The sequence below is a fragment of the Corythoichthys intestinalis genome, chromosome 5 (assembly GCF_030265065.1).
Source record: "Corythoichthys intestinalis isolate RoL2023-P3 chromosome 5, ASM3026506v1, whole genome shotgun sequence".
In the NCBI taxonomy this organism is placed as follows: Eukaryota; Metazoa; Chordata; class Actinopteri; order Syngnathiformes; family Syngnathidae; genus Corythoichthys; species Corythoichthys intestinalis.
Window position 1 is genome coordinate 12,506,719 of NC_080399.1, and position 25,915 is coordinate 12,532,633.

Here is a 25,915-nt window from a genome sequence, read left to right on the forward strand (position 1 = left end):
ATGATTGACACATTGAAGTTTTGGCTTCCAAGCATTTCTGGCAAGATCAAACCTTAATGTCTGTCATTAAAAATTAAAAAATTAAAAATTAACTTTCATAAGCAACTCCAGTGTACTGCCTGACTAAGAAACACAGCAGGAGGGAGAGTGAGACTGCATAATTAGAAATCTGTGATGGACTGAGGGCGTTTGGGAAGTTTGAAGCGCGAAGTGGCGAGGGATCACTTTACATCAGTACATTTTTTTAGTGCTGCAACGATTAATCAATTAACTTGAGTAATTTGATTAGAAAAAAAGATTGAAATTTAATTTTGCTGGTTCGAGTATTTGTTTAATTAAAGTGGTGTTGTAATGGTTTGTTTTGAAAGCGTTTGCATTTAGTTTTATTGATTTGAGTGGATACATTGCTCTCGACTGGTGACAGTGAATATGATATAACTCATTCCCATGGCTGAATCCAACTGCTCTCATTTAAGACCAACATTAGCTAAGTTTTTGTTTGAGCTAATGTTTTTTTTAAATGCATTTGTAATTTAGTTTATCGGTATATTTAGCTGTTTTTGTGAGAATATGTGTGTGAACCGTTTGTTAAAAGCATTGGGGGAAAAATGTGAGCATTTTATAGCATTTAAGCAAGCAGACTTCTGCTATGTAAGTTAGCCAATTGCTCTTTTGTTGTACTTAGATCCTCATTTATATATTAATTTAGTTTATATATATATATTAATTTAGTTTATGGGTATATTAAGCTGTTTTTTGTGGGAATATGTGTGTGAACCATTTGTTAAGAGCAGTGTAAAAAAAACAACAACATTTGCATTGTATAGCATTTAAGCTAGCGGACTTTTGCTATTTAAGATAGCTAATTGTTCCTTTGCTGTACTTGGATCCTCTTTTTTTTTTCTTATACGGTTTGAGGGTCAGCTAGGTATTTTTAAAAAATTTTATGTTTCTTATCCGATTACTCGATTAATTGAACTAATTAGTTAATTGATTAATCGATGGCTGCAGCCCAAATTTTTTTATTAATCATTTTTGTTTTTTAGGAATAATAAAAAAAAAAAAAAAAAAAAAAGTAAATTAAAGTAAAACTGACATACAAGGGTACATTCGTAACAGTTACTTAGTAAACTGAAGTAATAACAGTTATTTTTAGCTGAGGATAAAGAATCCACATATGTACAACAGGTCTTTCTAGGGTTGCGTTAACTCATTGGCTGCTATTGACTGTTTCATTTTCTCCTTAGTTTTCAAATCTGGACTTGATATAGGCAGATCCCAAAAAATGAGGTCACTTGAACTTAAAAACTCAAAAATATGCATTCTATACATCTCTGCTCTCCCTCTGTGGACTCTACATTATATTTTACAAATTCTATCCAATCAAACAAAAAACCTTTTTTTAAAGCACGTGACAAAAGGTTGATTTGTCTCAGAGAAAACTCCAACTATGTTTATATGCACACCAGATGGTTTGCTGTCATGGCCTTGGCACCCAGTCATCACCTTGCAACCCCCACAAGACCCAAAACTGAAGACATCCCCAAACTTTGGAACCTAAATCCAGGGGTGGAAACACTCACTCCATTGTTGCGCGACTCCTATCCCCTTCACCTCCAACTCGAGTCATTGTTTTGACCCCGAAAACGAAGTTCCCAGGGTCAGGGCGCCGTCAAAAGAAAGCCCCGTTTCTCAAGTGAAACCTGGCTTTAATTGAACAAATAAACTATACGTCCCATCAGTTCAGGATCCGTTGGCCTTTTGACATTTTCCCTTCAATGATAGCCCGTGTGGACATAATGTCTTTACTGTACTCATACTCTCGTAAAGGCCAACAAGATAACACATCTGAAAATATGCGGTCATAGTTTCTCCTGGTGGGAGCAAGGAAAATAACCGAGTTCATTGTGCTAGTACTTTACATTACATGGCGTGAGCGTGAATTTACAGTAACCCAATAGTCACAATACACAGGATCCAAAAGGCCCCGGCGAGGGGAAAGGGGAACAGTCACTCGGAGTTAAATAAACAGCAACAGGCGGAGGAGGAAAACAAGCCAGAGAATATCTCTATGAGAAAAGCAGACCTTCTTCCGGAACGTTCACAATGAGCACACGGTGCCCCTCTCCATCCTTTTCCTCTTTTGCATCCCACAAACACATCAAGACAAATAAATTGCCGACTAAGGGATACGTCAGCGAGTGAAAAACAAATACAGCGCACAACGTGCACACTGAATTTAAGTCTTTGCGTGCCACTGGCGACGCTAAACGTCCAATAACGTGACTATTTTTATCCTTCTGTTGAGAATTTAAATGAGTATTATTATTATACATTCCATCCATTTGAACTGGGAGGGTGGCAGCGAATGAACAAACCCTCCCACTTCAAATGGATCGGACGTCTAGCGGCATCAGTGGTAGCCATGCTAGCGAATATTTCAGGTGATTATAAACATACAGATCAAAATTTTCCACCAACTGTTGTTCAGTTTACTCCAGTGTGGTATCGGACTTGAGGTGTACCAAAAAGGTACCAAGTACCAAAAAAAATAACAAAACTATAAATATTTAAATCGTTAAAAAACATTTAATATTTGTATGAAAATATCTAATTCATATTGTAGCAAGCTTCTACTTTTTTATTTATTTTTTAATTAATGTTTCAAAAGAAATGTGTACTTTGGATTCTCTTTACCGTCCCCAGGAGCAGAGCTTAGCGAGTGCGGTGTCAACTGGGCCAAGGCCTCTAGGGGGCCCGGTTTGCAGCCTTGAAGGGGGCGTGGTTGAGGGTGGGGAGGGTCAAACAGAAAGATAAATATCATATTCCAGCTCCTTGCATGGCCTAAAGTGTTAAAATATACCCCCGCCTTGGTAACAATTTACAGACCACCAAAGTATAACACAATGTTTTTTGATGAGTTTACCAAAATACTGTCTTCTGTCAGCATGGACTTTGATTGTGTTGTTTTAGTGGGTGACCTTAACATTCATGTTGATAATCCTGAAGAAGGATGTGCTAGACAGCTTTTAAATATTTTGGATACATTTGGTTTATCTCAGCATGTCAAAGTTCCAACACATAACAGAGGGCACATACTGGACTTAATTTCCAAAGGTCTTAACATCTCTGAGGTTACAGTGAATGATGTTGCTCTTTCTGATCACTACTGCATTATGTTTAAAATGACCACCCCTGTCCATCCTCTGAAAAGGGAAACAGAGGTGATTAGGAAGCGTTACATAAGTGATAACACTTGTGCGTTATTCACACAGGCCTATGCCTCACCATTAACCCCTACAACAGCTCCAGTGGAAGAACTTGTAAATAGTTTCAGTTCCAGCGTAATGACTGTAATTGACACTATTGCCCCGATTAAGACTAAAACTTTGTCAAGAAAGAAAAGGTCACCCTGGAGAAATGCCACACTAGCTTTAAAAAAAAAGCAAGATTGTAGACGAGCAGAACGCAGATGGCGAAAAAACAAACTCCTAGTTTTTTATGATATCAACAAAGAGAGTCTTCGCAAATACAACCAGGAACTGAAAAATGCTAGACAGTCATATTTTTCAGAGATCATAAGTAGAAACACCAACAATACTCTCACACTATTTTCTGTTGTTGTCAAACTGACAAACCCACAAGCATCAATACCTCAGGAATTGGCATCTAAGGTGTCCTGTAATGACTTCACAGCATTCTTTACACACAAAGTACTAAAGATTAGGCAGACTGTGTGCAACTCCAGATTAACAATTGTTTCACTAAATGCCTCCCAAAATGTCCCCCACGTCAATCTTAGACAGTTTAGCCTCTTGGACTATGCCACTTTAACAGAAATGGTGTCAAAATTAAAGCCCACAACATGCTACCTTGACATCCTTCCTTCAAACTTTTTCAAAACTGTTTTTCATTGAATAGCCCCAGACATACAGTACTTCAGATTATAAATACTTATCTCCAAACAGGAGAGTTTCCACAGACTTTAAAAACTGCAGTAATAAAACATCTCCTAAAAAAACTTAATCTGGATGCCTCAACCATTAGTAATTACAGGCCAATATCAAATCTAACATTCATGGGGAAAAATATCAAAAGGGTTGTGTTTGAACAGACCCAGACTTTTATGATGCAAAACAATCTTTTTAACTCATTTCAGTCTGGATTTCGGCCACAACACAGCACCGAGACCATGCTCATCAAAGTCCTAAATGATATTCGTCGGGATACCGATGCAGGCAAATCATCTGTTCTGTTACTATTGGATCTCAGCGCCGCATTCGACACGGTTGATCATGACATACTACTCAGCAGATTGGAACAGTGGGTAGGGCTTACTGACACTATTCTTCAGTGGTTCACATCCTATTTACATGATAGGGATTTCTTTGTGTCAATCGGAAACCATCAGTCAGAACGAACCAAATTCACGTGTGGAGTCCCTCGAGGGTCAACTCTTGGACCACTCTTATTTAACATCTATATGCTTCCCTTAGCTCAGATAATGGAACAGTATGACATCTCCTATCACGCCTATGCAGACGACACACAACTGTACATTTCTGTGTCCCCACATGATTATAGTCCCTTACTCTCCCTGAGTAAATGCATTCATCAAATCAATGAATGGATGTGCCAGAATTTTCTCCAGTTAAATGAGGAGAAGAAAGAGGTGATCATTTTTGGGCCAAAAAAGGAAAGGTCAAAGATAAGCAGGCAACTTAGCACAATGTCACTTACAGCTACAAATCAAGTCAGAAACCTTGGCGTAATTATTGACTCAGACCTAAAATTTGATAGCCATCTAAAGTCCGTCACTAAGTCTGCTTATTACCACCTAAAAAATATAACCAGAATTAAGGGGCTTCTGATTCAACAAGACATGGGAAAACGTATGCATGCATTCATTGTCAGCAGATTGGACTATTGCAATGGTATATTTACAGGTCTTGATAAAAAATCAGTCCGGAAGCTGCAGCTAGTACAGAATGCTGCAGCCAGAGTCCTCACAAATACAAGGAAGCTGGACCACATTACACCGGTTTTGAAATCACTACACTGGCTTCCAGTGAGTCAAAGGATAGACTATAAAATACTACTGCTCGTCTATAAAACACTTAATGGCCTTGGACCAAAATACATGCTTGATTTGTTAGATTCCTATGAGACATCTAGACCCCTATGGTCGTCTGGAACCGGTCTCCTGTATGTTCCAAGAACAAGAACCAAGCAGGGTGAGGCAGCATTTAGTTATTATGCTCCTCACCTCTGGAACAAGTTACCTGAACGTCTGAAGTATGCTCAAACCGTTAGCTCTTTTAAATCAGGGCTAAAAACGCTTTTGTTTAGCACTGCATATTCATAACTGTCTATATATTTCAATCTACTTGCTTTCTATTCCTCTTGTGCTTATCTCCATTTCTGATTTCAATTATTATTAGTAGTAGTAGTTTTTGTTTTATTTTTATTTATTTATTTTTATTCTATTTGTGATTAAATGCGGTTTCTATGTATACTTTTATTTCTGATATTGATTGTCTTGGTTTTTACGTTGTAGTGATTTAAATGTGATTTTTATGATCTTCATGTGATGTAAAGCACTTTGCATTGCCTTGTGTTGAATTGTGCTATATAAATAAATTTGCCTTGCCTTGCCTTTCCCCATCCCTCGGTCGCACCAAGGCCTCTATCAGGCCCGGTTTGCGGGCGACATCGGATGACCATCTTGAAGGGCCCACGAATAATTATCCACTCGGACCTTCACCCGCATTTTCACCTCGGGGGGATCCCGTTTATACTCATTGCACCCAGACCTGTTTACATTTGTTCCGCCACTGACCGTCCCTATTTGGTTTTTGCGTTTAAATTTACTATTAGAATGTACAGGTGGGCCCAAATACATACCTTCATGAACTCAGGCCAGATTTGGGGAACATTTACGTATCATGATGAACCAAACCAAACCAAACCAAACTCTGTGGAAACTTGGCTCTTACTGTATGTGTAAAGACAACCAAAAAGTAGTTCCTACCATTGACTTTGTGAAGGGTCTGGCCAGGGTGAAGAAGAATGTCATGAGCCACCAGCTTCTGTGAATGCCCGTATACATCATATTCCCGGGGTGCAGAGCGTTGGACGACACCCCGTGCGGAGAGAGGCGGCGGTGAAGCTCGTTGCTGAACAGGATATTGCACAATTTGGCGCGGTTGTAGGCCAGCATGGACCAATACTCCGTGCGCGGGGGCGATAACCGTGCCAAATCCACTTTACCGCACGAGTCTAGCAAGTCTGTGAACCTGAAACATAAATCAAAGCGGGGGGGTCGTTTAGAATTAGAGCAAAATTCGCCGACAGATGCGAGGAGCGGGTTGCAACACAAATCAAAGACGTGACATGATGTTCTTTAATTGCCTGCGACGGGGCTGTTAAAATCCAGATGTTTTGACACGGTCCCCTGAACATCACACGACGTCACGAGGCGTGGGCGCCAAAGCAAACCCTTTGTATGATGTGTGCGGGATGGCACACATCTTACATATTAATCCCAGTCATTGGAAAACATCCAATCAAAATGTCAGCTGCTCTTCCGGCAACTTTACAAGCTGGCTGCCGCCTCATTGTTTACCGTCGCCTCACGCGACATCCTTGCTTGGCTAAATTACAACATCTGCAGGCTTTTTCATTTCATGTGCCGCAACTTCATAACTACTCGCTATGGCTTGATAAATCAGTTGCCTGACAAGGAGCGTTTCAACTTTTTCCTTTCAAATTGCTTCGCAGAAGTTGCTGAAGTTGGACTAGGTTACATTTGATTTTGAAAAATCCAAAAGGCGATATTAACTCCAGTCAGGGGTGAAAGTGGCTAGAATTTCTTGCCGGAACTCCCCGACATGAAGGTCGCCACAGAACCAGAAATTTTATATATTACCCTCCCCTCACAATCCCATCACGGTGCTGGGTGATGGCTGCCAGCCGGGAACCTGGCAGCCACAGTAATAGGGTGGTAGGTGGGTCCCACACTTTTCCCTTATGGCGTGGCTCCTGGGGTGTGGCCTCCCCTCTGCCTGGGCTGCCGGCCACGGGAGTGGGGTGGGGGGTCGGGGCTCCGATCTTGCATCGCCCCGTGGCAGTTCCTTGGCGTTCTCCCACCTCCGCCTTCCCCTCTCTTCTCTGACTGGACATCCGCCCTGCGCACCGTCGCGGGTCGCTGGCTGGGCGCCGGTGTATCAGAGGGGTGTTGCCTGCACCGGCGGGGGACCCTGCCCTGCCTTGGGCTTGGTGGGCCGCTGGGGGTCGTGTGGCGTGCCGTGGCTCGTGGCCCGGGTGGGCGGGCGGGGGTGGAGGTAGACGTGGGGTTGGTTGTGCGTCCCCTCCTGCCATCCCTGAAGGCAGGTTGATGGGTGCGCGGGTGGCCCGGGGAACCACCCTGGATCTGTAATTTGTATCCTAAGTTCTCTTCAACTGTGAGGGACGGAATCTAAACAAAAAACCAGAAAATCACGTTGTATGATTTATAAATAATAAATTTGCATTAATTGCATGAAATAAGTATTTGATACATCACAAAAATCGAACTTAATATTTGGTACAGAAACCTTTGTTTGCTATTACAGATACTAAACGTTTCCTGTAGCCCTGGACAAGTTTTGCACACACTGCAGCAGGGATTTTGGCCCACTCCTACATGCAGATCTTCTCCAGAGCCTTCAGGTTTCGGGGCTGCTGCCGGGCAACACGGACTTTCAGCTCCCTCCATAGATTTTCTATTGGGTTCAGATCTGGTGACTGGCTAGGCCACTCCAGGACCTTAAGATGCTTCTTACGGAGCCACTCTTTAGTTGCCTTGGCTGTGTGCTTTGGGTCGTTGTCATGCTGGAAGACCCAGCCACGACCCATCTTCAGGGCTCTCACTGAAGGAAGGAGGTTGTCAGCCAAGATCTGGCGATACATAGCCCAATCCATCCTCCCCTCAATACGGTGCAGTCGTCCTGTACCCTTGGCAGAGAAGCAGCCCCAAAAAATGATGTTTCCTCCTCCATGTTTCACGGTTGGGATGGTGTTCTTGGGGTTGTACTCATCCTTCTTTTTCCTCCAAACACGACGAGCCGAGTTTAGACCAAAAAGTTCAATTGTGGTCTCATCCGACCACATGACCTTCTGCCATTGCTCCTCTGGATCATCCATATGGTCAGTGGCAAACTTTAGACGTGTCTGGACATGCACTAGCTTCAGCAGCGGGACCTTGCGTGCGCTGTAGGATTTTAATCCATGACGGAGTAATGTGTTTCCGATGGTTTTCTTCGAGACTGTGGTTCCAGCTCTCTTCGGTCATTGACTAGGTCCTGCCGTGTAGTTCTGGGCTGATCCCTCACCTTCGTCATGATCAGTGATGCCCCACGAGGTGAGATCTTGCTTGGAGCCCCAGAACAAGGCAGATTGACCATCAACTTGAACTTCTTCCATTTTCTAATAATCGCTCCAACAGTTGTTACCTTCTCACCAAGCTGCTTGCTTATTTTCCTGTAGCCCATCCCGGCCTTGTGCAGGTCTAGTATTTTATCCCTGATGTCCTTACACAGCTCTTTGGTCTTGGCCATTGTGGAGAGGTTGGAGTTTGTTTGTTTGAGCATGTGAACGGGTGTCTTTTATACAGGTAACAAGTTCAAACAGGTGCAGTTACTTCCGGTAATGAGTGGAGAACAGGAGGGGTTCTTAAAAAACAACTGAGAGCCGAAATATTTACTAGTTGGTAATGTATCAAATACTTATTTAAATTTAAGTTAAATACAAATTCATTATTTGAAAATAATACAATGTGATTTTCTGGATTTTTGTATTAGATTCCGTCCCTCGCAGTTGAAGAGAACTTATGATACAAATTACAGACCTCTACATGGCTTGCAAGTGGGAAAACCAGCAAAATCGGCAGTGTATCAAATACTTGTTCTCCCCACTGTAAATGGACAAAGTGCACCTTGACAGCTAAGATGTTCTGAACCTCCCCATCAGAGCAAATAAAACTAAACATGATAAATAAGCCTCCTCGACTCTTTCGTTGCTCTTAAAAATTTCATCTATTTTATGTTTTGCCCTTTTTTTGTCACATCAATTCAACAACCTTTTTTTTTTTTTTGCTGTACCACAAAACATGCACATTTGAACCAGTCAGAGCTAAGTACCTCTGCTGATCACATGTCAGTATGTTATCTAAATGAACAGTAAAATGAGTCCAGGCGTTTTGCTTTGCTGTGTGCATTCGAACATTGACGTGACTCATCATCGTCAGACTCTGATAACTGCAGCAGCTGCAGAAACCTCCATGGAATAAAATAATAAATACTGGTGGAAACGGATTACGCTACACAAGCACTTCATTATGCTTGTTGTTAACACTTGTGTATATAAATCTGATGTTGGTAAATTGTTTTGTTTTTGGAGATGAAATGCATGTGTGGCACCTTAGCATTATCAGTGTTTTTTACATAGCGTTTTGACAGTTGCCCTCATATTTTTGGAATCAAAGCACCGTGTACTGGAACAGCATTCCGGCCCTGAATCTTATACCGGAACAGCATTCCGGCCCTGAATTCTATACCGGAACTCCGTTCTGGCCCTGAATCTTATACCGGAACTGCGTTCCTGACCGTTCTGGCCCACTTTCACCCCTGACTCCAGTGTTGTTTTTGGCAGCCCTTTTAATTTTCGTCTTAGTCTTCGTCTTTTGTATGATAATAGTTATTAGTCTTAGTCATATCTTAGTCGTTCCAAAATGTGTCTAGTTTTTGTTGTTTTGCCTTGCAAAGCCCCATCTGATAACAAAATTTTCTAAAAACAACTTTTTTTACAATGATATTTGGCAACATTTATCTTTACAAATCAATTCGTTGTTCTTTTTTGATTATTATTTTTTTCTTAAAAGTCCATTTTTGAGTCATTTATTTTTATTAAAATGGAAAAAAAACTATTACACCAAAAACTAGAGATGTCCCGATCGATCGGCGATCGGTTCCGATCACGTCATTTTCAAAGTATCGGAATCGGCAAAAAAATATCGGCCATGCCTTTTTTTTAATATACTGTATATATTTTTTTTTTATTAAATTGTTTTCTAATTGTATTTAACGTTACAGACATAATATGTTACACTCATCCAGAGTCTTTAGTTTAGGCTTAAGGTAGGGTTATCAAATTTATCCTGATAACGGCGGTAATTAATTTTTTTAAAAATGTATCACGTTAAAATATTTAACACAATTAATGCATGCGCTGCACAACCCACCCACGCATTGTCCCGCTCAATCTGTAATGGCGCCGTTTTACCTATATAGAGAGAAAAAAAGCAGTGTAAAATGAGCAGAGTGAATTTTGGCAGCCTTTGGAGCCTTTTTTAAATTGGCTAAAGCCTTACAATCCCTCTCCCTACGATTAGAAATATCATGGGAAGCAATGTGGGGAAGCAAGGTAGCAAATGATCTTTTTCTTAACACCTTCTATTATTTCCCAACGCAGAGAAGATATATCAATTGGTAGCACTACGCACAGTCATGGTTCCACTTCCCATCATGCATTTGGGCATAGCTACAGTATCATTTACTGAAAGCTCAACAAATACACTAGATGGCAATATTTAGCCACAAAATACAAAGTCAGAAGTCTTTCTATCCGTGGATCCCTCTCACAGAAAGAATGTTAATAATGTAAATGCCATTTTGAGGATTTATTGTCATAATAAACAAATACAGTACTTATGTACAGTATGTTGAATGTATATATTCGTCCGAGTTTTATTCATTTTTTTCTTAATGCATTGCCAAAATGTATATGATCGGGAAAAATTATCGGGAATGATTGGATTGAATCGGGAGCAAAAAAAAGCAATCGGATCAGGAAATATCGGGATCGGCAGATACTCAAACTAAAACGATCGGGATCGGATCGGGAGCAAAAAAACATGATCGGAACAACCCTACCAAAAACATGTAAAATCTGAAAATAACAACTTTATTCACCTTCTTGTAGAAAAAAAAATATATATACGGTTTGGAGTCCTATCACCGCCAGTGACACAGAAACATGCTCATTCACTGCCATCCATCTAGGTTAAAATGAATTGGACTTCTACCGCTGTCGATGGCAGCCAATAACTTCTATTACTCATGAAAGTATTGAGGCAGGCCTGCAGCTCACATCTAACAGAGGTTATTTCATGAAGGATATCACTCCTTGTATGAAACAGATCTGATGCAGCTGCGTGACAAAGTCAACCTGTACTGGACCAATTCCACAGTAAGCCCCCCGTGTCGGAAACTGATAAAACATCCAGTCATTACACCCAAGTTCATCTCTCCCCAACCTGGGCGATTTACAGGTCAGTGCTTGGCTGCGGACAAGGGGCTTAGGGAATACAATATCCTGGTAGGTCAGAGGTCGCACACACCACAAGTGAGGGGTGGCTAAGTGAATCAACGGCAAATCGGCGAAAGTGGAAAATGGCACAAACAAAAATAAGAAGGGAGAGTGACATCAGTGGATGTAATATTGGTCTGGAATGAGGTGGGCAGAATGGAAGATGTTAGAGGAGATATTGTCTGTTTCCACTCCCTTTTTACCCACACTTTCACTATCTACTAGTACAGTACTTCTTCAGAGTGAAAGTGCCAAAGCCATCTTAATGAGGGATTGGTAGAGCCGCAGCTCCCTACATGCGCATAGTGCACTGTGCTTAGGACCTCATGTGGTCTGAGGGGCACCAAAACAAGAGTTCAATTAATGTTTACATGTACCTAACCCTTTATAGGGCACTCATTTTATTCATTGGCTGCTATTGAAACAAATGAATTTGGCATCTATCGCTGTCAATGCCTGGCAATGAGTTAAGGGTAAATATTATTTTACAGATATTTGAAAATTTAAATTTATATCAAAAGTTTCTTTTGAAGATGTTTGAAAAATAATTTTAAAAAGGAAAATTTAGCAAATGTTAGCTTAAATTAAAAAAAAATTATTCCTGTTATTTTTTTAAAAAATTATTCATCTATTAATTTTTTGTTAAAAAAAAACAAAACAACGTACGAAACAAAAAAAAAAAAAGGACATTTTTACAAATGTTATTTGTTATTAACCCTTTACACTCCACGCTGTACAATCGAGGACGCCGGCGTCCCCTTGATACTAGTGGGCCATAATGTCTGTTGTACTCGCTATAAAGATGTAATTTTTGGCCACTATATAGCGGAATAGTAGCTCTTTAATTGAACACTAGATGGCAGCGCTGTCGCATGGTAATTAAATGAGTTTTCCTGAGCTGACTTGAAGTTCACGTCAGTGGTCGCCATATTGCATTCGTGATGTTTCATATCACGTCTCTGCCGGAAAAATCAATTTTTCTCACAATTATATTGACAAAATGGCATCACAACGACAAGGCAGGGGTAGAAGAGGTGTAGAACACCAGTAGAAGAGCAATCCGGTCCTTAGCAAGCGAGTAGAAGCCATGAATTATGTCGAGGCTGAAGATGAGTCCCCAGAAAGATGTGACATGTGTTTTGAGGAAGATGATTTGATCATCAATGGCAGTGATGCCCACCAAGAAGGTAATAAAATGAAAAAATACAGTCATTTATCATTAACAGAGCCCTCCCAGATGTAAAAAATGAAGTTTAATTTCATTAAATGAATAGAAAATGTTATTTTTTTCACGTTTCATGACAATAATGTCTATCGTCCACATGTGCTGGTATGATATTCTGACGGTATGATAACCTTAAGCCAAAATCAGTTTCATGGTATCACGGTATTGCAATTGCAGCTCTAAAATGTGTTACTCTGAAATGTCTGGGTTTAGGGGGAAAAAAACAAAACTTTTTTCCATTGAACAAGATTTTTATTTTTCAAAACATATTAGCAAATTGAAACATAAGTATAATGTTAAGTCCTTTAGGTGAGTCTAAACCCACAGCCACAGCTCAACATTATTAACATCAGAACAAAAAATTGAAATATTTTCCATAAAAAGCACGTGTAGATTACTCGTATCATGTCTACATTATACACACACTCTCTTTCTCAACACAGACAGTTGTTATAGAGAAAAAAACACCATGTCTTACCGCCACTAGACACACTAAACACGCTGGAGTTATCTCTCGTAGCTGGTGGGAAACGTTCATGACAGTGTTACTAACCTTTCATTTTGTGTAAATGTGAATTCCTATTGGAGGTATTGCCTCCTCGGCAGCCATCCTTCGGTTGGCTCTTCTCCTCTAAACTGTGGCCGTCTAGCTTTTCTGCAGCCGAAGTATTCCCATATTTGCAATTTTATTTTCTTCGATGGGGGAAAAAGTTCAGGAGTTCCACTACCTCCAGCTGACTCACTGACACTGAGCAACAACCGGTGGGAGAGGGTTGAGCCTTGCAGCTGCAAGCAAGGGATTTCTCCATGCATTTTTGGGATATCAAAAATAGCTAATACCTTAGGACGGTATGACAGAAAATGTTTGCGGTTTTGAAACCTTGAAGTTTCCATACCACGGTATACCTTGAACCCGGGTTAGGGTTATTGCTTAGTCAATTGTTTACAAAATACTGTCAGTAAGTGCAATTTTTGGAATGTAAATTAGTCCGTGCTCATTTGCTCAACCTTGATGTGCAATTTGTAAACCTAAAGCTATGATTGTCTATATTTGGCACTTGAATATCTTAAACTATAGCTGGTTATGACACTTTCAAAAATGTAAAAATTTTGGGGGGGGAAAGTTGACAATCTTCTGATGACTTAGGAATAAAAATACCGTATTGGCCCGACTATAAGACCGTGTTTTTTGCATTGAAATAAGACTTAAAAAATGGGGGTCGTCTTATATTCGAGGTCTAGACATTATACCCATTCACGACGGTAGATGGCGCCAGATATCATTGAAGCGATGTTCTGTCATGACTAGGGGTGTAACGGTACACAAAAATGTCGGTTCGGTACGTACCTCGGTTTTGAGGTCACAGTTCGGTTCATTTTCGGTACAGTAAGAAAACAAAATGCAAAATATAAATGCGCGAGGTTTTTATTACACACTTTTGTGCTTTCAACAATAGGAACATTAGCCTATACAAAGCTAGAATTCTGCTCAAAAAAAGAAAATACAATATTCTGAAATGTAGATATTTTGAAAAACAAAATAAAAATAACTTTGGCTAAGACTTTTTTTTAAATAAATATCTGATGTGCAAAATTGAACAGTTTCAACACTGAAGTGAAGAGTTGTTCCATCTATATTCTTTTTTAATTTGAATTCCCCACCCAGAGGGCCAACCATCTTCATGTTAACATTTAACCGTTACCCACGCTGATCACTGCACTTCGGAGTGGTGTGACAGCCCTGGCGGTTTGTTATCTTTTTTTGAGACTGTCAGTCATCTGATCACCGCGTCCGCCAGCTGGCTGCCTCCTCCCAACGTGGCGTACTCTGATTGACGCGGGACGAGCAGACGACGTCACCGCCGCTGACGGGCCACCCAAACTAGCCGCTGTTTGACATGTATCCATTGTGCAGCGCTTTGTTTACATTTGCGGCAATAACGACACTTGCTTTACGGCAGCTAATCCGATACACGGTAATACAGCTCTGGGTAATACTATTAGGCCGTTGTTTGAGCTTGCATACCCGCGTGTGTGTTGTATTGTGCCTGAGTCTTGTTAACCAAATAAAGGCAGCGTTAACAAAAGTCATCTGACCGCTCGTCATTTTACAGTCAACACTCAGAGTTCGCAACTTCGCATTTGACAGCATACGTGCCGCGTACTTCCTCGCCAGCTGTTTGCTCGCCATTCATTCACCTGTGCATTTGATCGCTATTTTGTTACACTCCTGCTTTTTCGGCGACCTTCACGTCGGGGAGTTCCCGCAAGAAATTCTAGCCACTTTCAGCCCTGATTTTAGGTATTAATTATCAAGCTATATTTGAAGTTAAACCTGGTCCACATTAAGCATTTGCACATTACATTTTGGGTAATATGTAGGCCACACCTGTATACCAAATTATCAAAATTAGTCACTTGCCCAAAAAAGGGTGAACAATAGACGCCCATTTTGTGTGGCTTGTGAAAGCAAATCTTTTGCATCCTTCCCGTTTCTATCTAAAATACTAAAGTTGTAGTGACTTTTAACATCATTGAGATATTGTGAGGATTTTTACTACTTTAAAATTTCCGGATGAATTGTTACTTTTTTTTATATGCGATTAATCACTGTCAGCCCCCCCCCCAGTCCAATTAGATAGGACGTCTATTGTCGTCAATTGCAGTAAGTTCATAGCCAAAATAAAGAAAAGTTTAAAACATTAAAGTGTAAGCCGTCAACTGCAGTCATGCGGTACCGTCGGCCACTTTGGGCCACAAACTGATACATCAGACTTAACGAGTATTGTCAAACATGACAGCCTCAGTCACAGGAAAACTCATTTCCCACAACACGCTGTCACTATGAATTAAAAGTATCATCAACATGATGGATGGACTTATCAGCCAAAATTTACTTTACAGTCGTGCACACCCGGGACCTTTTTCTGCCTCATTTTCCCAACAGTCCATTTGTCTGTCTGTCTTCTTCTCAGGGTTTCGTTCTTTCACTGTCATACAGCGGAAGGGCACGAGCTTCGGGCCCAGGACTGCATGTACAGGCGGGTGCGTGGCATCGATCCCACGTCTCAGTCAGTCAGTCGGACGAGCCGAGCCCACTTGATTGATCGGAGCTCAGGAGAACATGCGCACACTTGTACAAGCGGATCAAACAGCCGCAGTTATGATTTGCGCGGCGCCACGCACCAGCGGACAATTGGCGGGGGAGCCTTTGACACCCGTATTCACTTAAGGTCACACTATTATTACATGCTGTTGAAAAAAGGATGAAGCTTACTGGAAATGTCAGACGGGAAGCATTTGAGAGTTTGTGGAAAAAATGCACTAATGTTAAGCTCCGTAAATGAACTAATGTTGGTTGCTGAAGATATTTTAGTGCCAAGTCTGAAAAGGTGGCCAAAAGGAGTGTCTGATACAAGTTTCTTACCTACCGTAATTTTCAGACTATAAGCCGCTACTTTTTTCCCCTCATTTTGAATCCTGCGGCTTATAGTTCAGTGCAGCTTATATGTTGAGATACAGTTGTGGTCAAAAGTTTACATATACTTGTGAAGAACATAATGTCATGGCTCTCTTGAGTTTCAAGTTATTTGTACAACTCTGATTTTTCTCTGATAGAGTGATTGGAACAGATACTTCTTTATCACAAAAAACATTCATGAAGTTTGGTTCTTTTATGACTATTATGGGTGAACAGAAAAAAATGATCAAATCTGCTGGGTCAAAAATATACATACAGCAATGCTAATATTTGGTAACATGTCCCTTGGCCATTTTCACTTCAATTAGGCGCTTTTGGTAGCCATCCACAAGCTTCTGGCAAGCTTCTGGTTGAATCTTTGACCACTCTTCTTGACAGAATTGGTGCAGTTCAGTTAAATTTGATGGCTTTCTGACATGGACTTGTTTCTTCAGCATTGTCCACAAGTTCTCAATGGGGTTTAAGTCAGGACTTTGGGAAACCTTAATTCTAGCCCGATTTAGCCATTCCATTACCACTTTTGATGTGTGTTTGGGGTCATTGTCCTGTTGGAACACCCAACTGCACCCAAGAACCAATCTTCGGGCTGATGACGTTAGGTTATCTTGAAGAATTTGAAGGTAATCCTCCTTCTTCATTATCCCATTTACTCTCTGTAAAGTACCAGTTCCATTGGCAGCAAAACAGCCCCACAGCATAATACAACCACCACCGTGCTTGATGGTAGGCATGGTGTACTTGGGGTTAAAGGCCTCACCTTTTCTCCTCCAAACATATTGCTGGGCATTGTGGCCAAACAGCTCGATTTTTGTTTCGTCTGACCACAGAACTTTCCTCCAGAAGGTCTTATCTTTGTCCATGTGATCAGCAGCAAACTTCAGTCGAGCCTTAAGGTGCCGCTTTTGGAGCAAGGGCTTCCTTCTTGCATGGCAGCCTCTCAGTCCATGGAGATGCAAAACACGCTTGACTGTGGACACTGACACTTGTGTTCCAGCAGCTTCTAATTCTTGGCAGATATGCTTTTTGGTGACTCTCGGTTGAATCTTCACCCTCCTGACCAATTTTCTCTCAGCAGCAGGTGATAGCTAGCATTTTCTTCCTGATCGTGGCAGTGACAAAACAGTGTCATGCACTTTATACTTACAAACAATTGTTTGCACTGTTGCTCTTGGGACCTGCAGCTGCTTTGAAATGGCTCCAAGTGACTTTCCTGACTTGTTCAAGTCAATGATTCGCTTTTTCAGATCCATGTATGTATATTTTTGACCCAGCAGATTTGATAACTTTTTTTCTTTTCATAAAAGAACCAAACTTCGTGAATGTTTTTTGTGACAAAGAAGTATCTGTTCCAATCACTCGGAGAAAAATCTGAGTTGTAAAAATAACTGGAAACTCAAGAGAGCCATGACATTATGTTCTTCACAAGTGTATGTAAACTTTTTACCACAACTGTATTTGCGTGAATAGGTAACACTTTATTTGACGGGTGTCATAAGACTGCTATTAGACCGTCATAATTATGACATGACATTATAATGGGCATTAATAAATGCTTATGACAGATGTCATTAAGCGTCATCTGGCGAATAATGTCGCTAACTCCATTTATGTCCAGCTCGGATCTTTTACATCCATTCAAAAGTGATATAATTTGCCGGATGACACAAAATGATGTCTTGGATAAGCATTCATTAATGCACATGGCAGTGTCATGTCATAATTATGATGGTCTTATGACAGTCAATTGGCATCACTGTCAAATAAAGTGTTATAAAATAAATAACTAGCAATTAATGAAACAACTAGAACAGTAACTTAAGTAGTGCTGCAACAATTAATCAATTAACTCGAGGATTCGATGAGAAAAAAATATATTTGAATTTAATTTTATTGCTTCGAGTATTCGTTTAATTAAAGTGACGTTGTAATGGTTCATTTTGAAAGTGTTTGCATGTAGTTTTATTGATTAGGGTGGATACACTGCCCTCTGGTCGGCCTCATTTCACATGGCTGAATCCAACTGCTCCCTGTTAAGACGAACATAAGCAAAGTTTTTTTTGAGCTAATGTTTTTTTATGCATTTATAATTTAGTTTATAGGCATATTTAGCCGGTTTTGTGGGAATATGTGCCAGAACCATTTGTTAAAAGCATTGTTAAAAAAAATAATTAAAAAAAAAAAAAAAAAAAAGTTTGCATTTTATAGCATTTAAGCTAGCGGACTTTTGCTATGTATGTTAGCAAACTGTTCTTTTGTTATATATAGATCCGCATTTTTTTTTTTTAATACCATTTGAGGCTCAGCTTAGGTATTTTAATTTTTAATGTTCCTCATTCGATTATTCTAACTAACTAGTTCATCGATTAATAGACTACTAAAATAATCGATAGCTGCAGGGCTAAACTGAAGAAATAATTAGCGCAGAACATGAATTTTGATTGTTATTTACATCTGGAGCAATGCAATGCATGCTAGGAGGCATGGTGGACGACAACAGTGTTGACAGCAGTGGCAGAAGAGGTTTAAGGCTGAGTTATGCTTCTGTGGCAGACCTACGCCGACGGGGCAGACCCGATTTACGATCTTTTGCCGTAGCCTGACGTGCATCTCCATAATTTTCTGAATTCGTGTCACATCAACGACCTCAGACTGTTGTTTCTGGTTCAGCGCGAAATCACCGCCATCTACAAACATTCTTGCACTAAAGACCACCTCCGCAACAGTCTTCTGCGTCGCCTGCACCTCAACATTTGTATGATCAACATTTGTTTTTCAATGTTGATGAACTGAAGATCCACATTAAAGCATTCTATCTCCGTTGGCATTGCTGTATAACCGGAACTATAGGAAGCCGTCCCCCAAAACAGTACAAACACAACGTCACACCCCTCTAGTGGCTTGGCGGTGAATTACAGAGCAATGCGTCCCCTTGCCGCAGAACTAGCAAATGCTCATTGACGCCGTAGTCGCTACGCCATCACCGCAACACAAGCACAACTCGGGCTTTACCATCTCTCCCAAGAGAAGAGTGATGGTCAAATGATGCTTCTTGAAGCAATGAAGCTTCGCAGCCAATTGGATCAAACCTTCATGGTGGTTAATTTGGTCTTATGACAGTCTTATGATGCCGCTGTCGAATAAAGTGTTACCGGTTAATATCTTCTGGTGTAAATATCCCATAATACAGTGAGGACATCTGCGGCTTATAGTCCAGTGCAGCTTATCTATGAACAAATGCCATTTTCATGTCAAATTTGGTGTGTCACGGCTTATCGTCGGGTGTGGTTTATAATGCGAAAATTACGGTAATCGGTTTCACTTTCCCCGTTTTTCAAGGAAGACAACAATTGCTCAGTGAGTGTGTTACCTGTGAGACTCGGACGACACCACCAACACGCGGGAGGGCGCTGAACGCCGCAGCACGTCCTCCAAGCACTGGACCAGCAGGAAATGGCCCAAATGGCAGATTTGGAAGGTGGACTCCAGGCCGTCCTCAGTCAAACTCCATGGCTGAGTGCACACGGCCGCGTTGCACACCAGAATGTGCAAAAGCCTACAGAATGATGACAAAGATGGCAAATAGTTGTTATCACTCATTTCGTAGCGAGTCAAATTTGTCGTTTTCAAAATGTACGTGTGCTGTAAAAATAAATAAAAATTTTGCAAAACTTGAAATATAAAGTTTATATTTTAGTCATTATTTTACCTGCATTTTGCAGTTTTGATGGAAAGTTTCAAAATGAAATAAATCTAACCATGCTCAATTTCTGTTAACCAAGCAGAACAGAAGCCTTCTGGCTTTGTACAAGGGCTGGTCACAGCTTAGCACAGCAGTTATGCTTACTGACCATTAGATGTCCCCAAACTAAGATGCTTGGGATTTGTTATGTGAGTAGACCATTTGCATTCATGGTGCAAAAATTAAATGAACAATAAATGATTGAAAATAATGGATATCTACAGTCCACGGACACATTTATTGGTATCAGATTTTTGGGAGTTGGACAATATCGGGATATCGGTAAAAAAGTCATTATCGGACAACTCTATTTACCTTAGAATACGTTTCATTATTTTTCTCATATTTAGCTCTATTTTTCAATTCATTCATTTTAATGTTTATTGTTTGGTATTTTTCTCATAACTACCATAGAAAGTGATAGATGTTAAATCCATTTTGACTGGGGGGGCTGGTAGCAATCAAATAGTCCCGAGCGGACCGTATTTATTCAGTAAATACTGTGACACTGTCAAAGTGCACAAGCGTATGACGTCATGGCTCCATATTAAACATTTTTGAGTAGGAGCACAGTGGCCCCTAAGTTACATTTTTGGGGGTTTTCCTGTAATTTTCACCGTTTAACCCAGGGGTCAGCCATATTGGGACAATTTTTTTTTTTTTTTTAATATATACAGTGGGGCAAATAAGTATTTAGTCAACCACCGATTGTGCAAGTTCTCCTACTTGAAAAGATTAGAGATGCCTGTAATTGTCAACATGGGTAAACCTCAACCATGAGAGACAGAATGCGGAGAAGAAAAAAAACAGAAAATCACATTGTTTTATTTTTAAAGAATTTATTTCCAAATTCGAGTGGAAAATAAGTATTTGGTCACCTACAAACAAGCAAGATTTCTGGCTGTCAAAGAGGTCTAACTTCTTCTAACGAGGTCTAATGAGCCTCCACTCGTTACCTGTATTAATGGCACCTGTTTTAACTCATTATCAGTATAAAAGACACCTGTCCACAACCTCAGTCAGTCACACTCCAAACTCCACTATGGCCAAGACCAAAGAGCTGTCGAAGGACACCAGAGATAAAATTGTAGACCTGCACCAGGCTGGGAAGACTGAATCTGCAATAGGTAAAACGCTTGCTGTAAAGAAATCAACCGTGGGAGCAATTATTAGAAAATGGAAGACATACTGTACAAGACCACTGATAATCTCCCTCGATCTGGGGCTCCATGCAAGATCTCACCCTGTGGCGTCAAAATGATAACAAGAACGATGAGTAAAAATCCCAGAACCACACGGGGGGACCGAGTGAATGACCTACAGAGAGCTGGGACCACAGTAACAAAGGCTACGATCAGTAACACAATGCGCCGCCAGGGACTCAAATCCTGCTCTGCCAGACGTGTCCCCCTGCTGAAGAGAGTACACGTCCAGGCCCGTCTGCAGTTCGCTAGAGAGCATTTGGATGATCCAGAATGAGTTATGGTCAGATGAAACTAAATAGAACTTTTTGGTAGAAACACAGGTTCTCGTGTTTGGAGGAAAAAGAATACTGAATTGCATCCGAAGAACACCATACCCACTGTGTGTCATTGGGGTGGAAACATCATGCTTTGGGGCTGTTTTTCTGCTAAGGGACCAGGACGACTGATCTGTGTAAAGGTTAGAATGAATGGGGCCAAGTATCGAGAGATTTTGAGTGAAAATCTCCTTCCATCAGCAAGGGCATTGAAGATGAGACGTGGCTGGGTCTTTCAGCATGACAATGATCCCAAACACACAGCCAGGGCAACAAAGGAGTGGCTTTGTAAGACGCATTTCAAGGTCCTGGAGTGGCCTAGCCAGTCTACAGATCTCAACCTCATAAAAAATCTGTGGATGGAGTTGAAAGTATGTGTTGCCCAACGACAGCTCCAAAACATCACTGCTCTAGAGGAGATCTGCATGGAGGAATGGGCCAAAATACCAGCAACAGTGTGTGAAAAGCTTATTAAAAGTTACAGAAAACATTTGGCCTCCGTTATTGCGAACAAAGGGTACATGACAAAGTATTGAGATGAACTTTTGGTATTGACCAAATATTTATTTTCCACCATGATTTGCAAATAAATTCTTTAAACATCAAACAATGTGATTTTCTGGATTTTTTCCCCCACATTCTGTCTCTCATGGTTGAGGTTTACCCATGTTGACAATTACAGGCCTCTCTAATATTTTCAAGTGGGAGAACTTGCACAATTAGTGGTTGACTAAATACTTATTTGCCCCACTGTACTTGAGCACGCTCGGCATCGAGTTGGGAGGGGCCCACCCTTTTACAAATTGACCAACTTCTTTTTCTTCTGTTGTATTTTACCTTGGAAAACCAGCTCTTTATATTAGCGCGAACCAGTGGATTTAACTGTGAAGGAGTTTGTCAGCAAAAATAAAATAAAATGCAATGTTACTGGTCGGGCATGTCCGAGTAGATGAAAAAATATTTGCACTGGCTCTAATTTGGTCATTTGGTTGCAGTCTGGAGCAATTGCGAAAGAATTGCGCAATTCGAAAGGCTACAGAAAAATATCAGAATAAAAGGGGAAAAAAATCCAAATTGGGCATAGGCCTGTAGTGGAAACCTAGTCAAAGGGCCTTTTTTCTTTTGAAAAAGGTGGGGCTGATCAAACACATACGCCTTCTCACATTGGACTAAGAAAAAGAACTGAACATAACAGAAGGGGTTAAGATTCATCCATGCAATAAAAAAGCTATCATTTGAGGACACGAGGGTGCCGGAGGCCAATAAAGCAACATATGCTTTGGTGTGCACACACGCGCAGAATGAATCTTTTTGCATGGCGAGGCTCGGAGACGGCTGGATCGGTCGGGGCAGTAAGAGATGCTTGTCGGTGACAGCGTCGCTCCAGCGAGCTCGAAGCCACTGTAACACAGACGAACAATCCAAACACACCCCACCAATTTTTAATTTCTTCCATTAGAATTAATTATGAGGCCGGAGGCAATTTGTGTACCCTGTGTTTAAGACTGCCTACTGGATTAATTAAAAACTGGATGCTGGAAAATTAATGTGCGAATTGTTATGCTCCCTCTATAATGAGCCATCCCGTGCTATTACATAGGAGTGTACAGTAGCGATCACCTTCAGGCCTCCCGAACACGCAAGGTTCATTAAAGAGCACAAACCTAGTCAACTTAAAGAACGCCGAGCTCAGCACATCCGCGGCGGGATGCACTTGCGGCGCCTGTTAAAATATAATAAGGTGAGGAGACGCCGAGGGAGCGACGGCCACGCCAGACAAAGACAGCGCCGCCTTGACTTGCGAGAGTTACGTCGCACGGTCGGGCAAATATTTGACTTACGAGTGAATATGTCGTGAATGCAAACTTCACAAAATGGAATTAATGTGAAAAATAAAAATAATCTCAGTCAAAATGGATTAGACACTTGGGTTAAAGTGGCTAGCATTTCTTGCCGGAACTCCCTGACGAAAAAGTCGCCATGGATTTTTTCAATAAGTTAGCTGGCTAATATTACCCACCGCTTAATATAGACTAGTATGTCCGGACAAAAATCTGATACTAAGGAAGTGACGTCATGCCGCACTAAAAATGGCGACGGCATGATTGCATCGTAAACAATGTTCCCACTAATTTTTAATGTGTGAGCAAACTGAGGACCACTGTGAGCAACATCGGATGTGTACGCTATGGCCACACACCAGTATCACAACAGTTCAAAACCTTGGATCATAGCAAGTTACATGGCTTATTGAAAGAATGAAAATACAGCAGCAATTTGCATTAGTTTATTTTTAATATCGTTGATTTGGCCCACTTAAAATGAAAAAGACAAAAATCTCATTGTTCATGAGATGTGTACTATGTTATATGTGAGAGTCCTGCTATAACTATGGGAAGAGTCCTGTTTTGGCCTAGAAACGGTCCAATTGTGGCATAGGAGAGTTAATTAGGGGTGCACGATATCCATTTTTTGACACCGATATCGATAACTTCTTGCTCCCCAAGGCCGATACCGATACGATAACCGATAATATGTCAATAATTTCTCAATGTATATTTACCTGAGATTTTAAACACCTGTAGGTCATAAATCTAGCGGTTGATTCAGCATTGATTTGCCTTTGACCAAACCAGAATTTTCATGATGAAATGAACATTATTATAATGAACAAAACAAAGACATGAACAGTTTTGACTTCGAAAAAGTGGCCATATTAATTTTTTCAAATAAATATAATTTGAGTCAATCAAGATCAATCAGTCAATATCATTGACGATGTTTTCCCCTGAACAATGAGAACTGATCTAAAACTAACATAAACCCAACATGTATTGTGCTTTGTCAGCAGATAAAACATTTGGTGCAACAGGAGAGGAGACTTTTGTCGTCTTGGTCCATGAAACAACTTTCTTAACGTGGCAATTATAGAACAGCAAGCCTATCAATAACCAAAGGGCCTCTCAAGAACTTGTAAAGGTTTATAACTCATTGAAGGAAAAATACAGCCTGTAGAACACTAACAAAACTTTGCATACTGGCTGGCAAAACAGGAGTGGAAACAAACGCTCACATCCCAATTTGACACCGTGCCAAAAATATTATTAATAGGCCCGATAATATATAATGTTATTGGAGTTATTGGGATGATGTCATAATTCCTATTATCGGACCGTTAATTATCATGCACCTCTAGAGTTAATAAATAAAATATAATGAACAAGCACAATGAAAGTATATCAAACTCCCACATTAAAACTGCTCAGACAATAAAGACACTCACGATTCCTATTCTCCTTGTGTAAGCAGCTATACAGAACAGGTTAAAAAAAAAAAAAAAAAAATCTGCCTCAGTTTCACCGCTTGTTCTTCTATTTGCGCATACGCTGACAGCCATTTCATCTTAAAAGAACCGCATTTCTTTTTTACGTTGGCTTAATGAGTGTAGTATCGCTGCCCGTTCCTTTCGCCATGATAAGGGGTTAAAATTTGCATCTCTACTCTGTTGCACTGTTGTTGGCTAGCTAACCTGCAAGGCACATGTAAGCTGTGTAGCGTAAGTGAAGTGAACTGTGTCACATTATTGGCTCGATACCTGTTGCTCATTGAGTTGCGTTGAACAATGGTAAAGAATACCTTCCATAAATCAGCATTGGAGTCTAGCTCAATTTTCACTCTTTATTTTTCTCCGCACCCACCCAGGTCATGCACCTCACAACTGTATACAATCGTGGTGTAGTAACCCACCAATGAGAGCGCCACGTTGCCATATCAAACGCACCAATCAGAGCGTCACGTTGGCGTAAGGAACGCACCAATGGGAGCATCGTGTTGCCGTATCGAACGCACCAATAGGAGTGTCGTGCTGCGGCGCCGACAGTAGTCTTAGTGATACTAAAATACGTTTCTGTTAAATTTTATTTTGTGCGCTGCATCGATTTTCTTGTGCGCAGAGTTTGTGCAAGCTGTGCGCGATTGCGCAGTTCCGCAGCTTAGAGGGAACATTGATCGTAAACAATGGAGTCGGACGTTCAAGACATGGCATTCCTGTTCCTCTTTTCTTTTCCATACGTTTTTCCTGAACCTTCAAACTCCGTCGCTAATATGCTTCAATTCAGTGCCCATTTGTGGTCCTCCCATCATGGATTACCCGGGGATGAGCCTTTTCTGACAGAGCTCATCTCCCGCGTTGGCCCCTCCCAACTCAATGCTGACCAAACATGAGGATATAAAAATTCGTAGAGGAAAATGAAACCCCGAAAAGTGAACTGCGTGTTTTTCATGACATTTCCGCCTGTCAAAACTGTCGCCACTTCCAAGATCGCCACTGTTATGCACAAGCACTCCAGGTTGCGGCTTCCAGGAAATATACGCAGCGCCACACCATATGTTTCTATTTTTTTTTTTTTCCAAGTGGTGAGAGCCTAACTGAGCATCGATTGTAACATCCCAAGTAATTATGCAACGCTTTTGTTCTTGTTTTCTAAAGATTTATTTCAATCACAACTCGGCGACTCCTCATAAAAGCCGAGCAGGCTCTCCCTT

General features: G+C 40.8%; 1 protein-coding gene across 4 annotated transcripts in view; it reads right to left on the reverse strand.

Annotated features, from left to right (window-relative positions):
* wwox (WW domain containing oxidoreductase) overlaps positions 1-25,915 on the reverse strand; it is a 449,092-nt gene that overhangs the window by 274,772 nt on the left and 148,405 nt on the right. For all 4 annotated transcript variants that reach the window (XM_057836007.1, XM_057836005.1, XM_057836009.1 and 1 more), the window contains exons 7-8: positions 19,480-19,665; positions 6,032-6,296 (exon numbers count right to left, since the gene is read on the reverse strand). In XM_057836007.1, the coding sequence (XP_057691990.1) occupies positions 6,032-6,296; positions 19,480-19,665 (451 nt within the window). The remainder of the gene's footprint in view (positions 1-6,031; positions 6,297-19,479; positions 19,666-25,915) is intronic.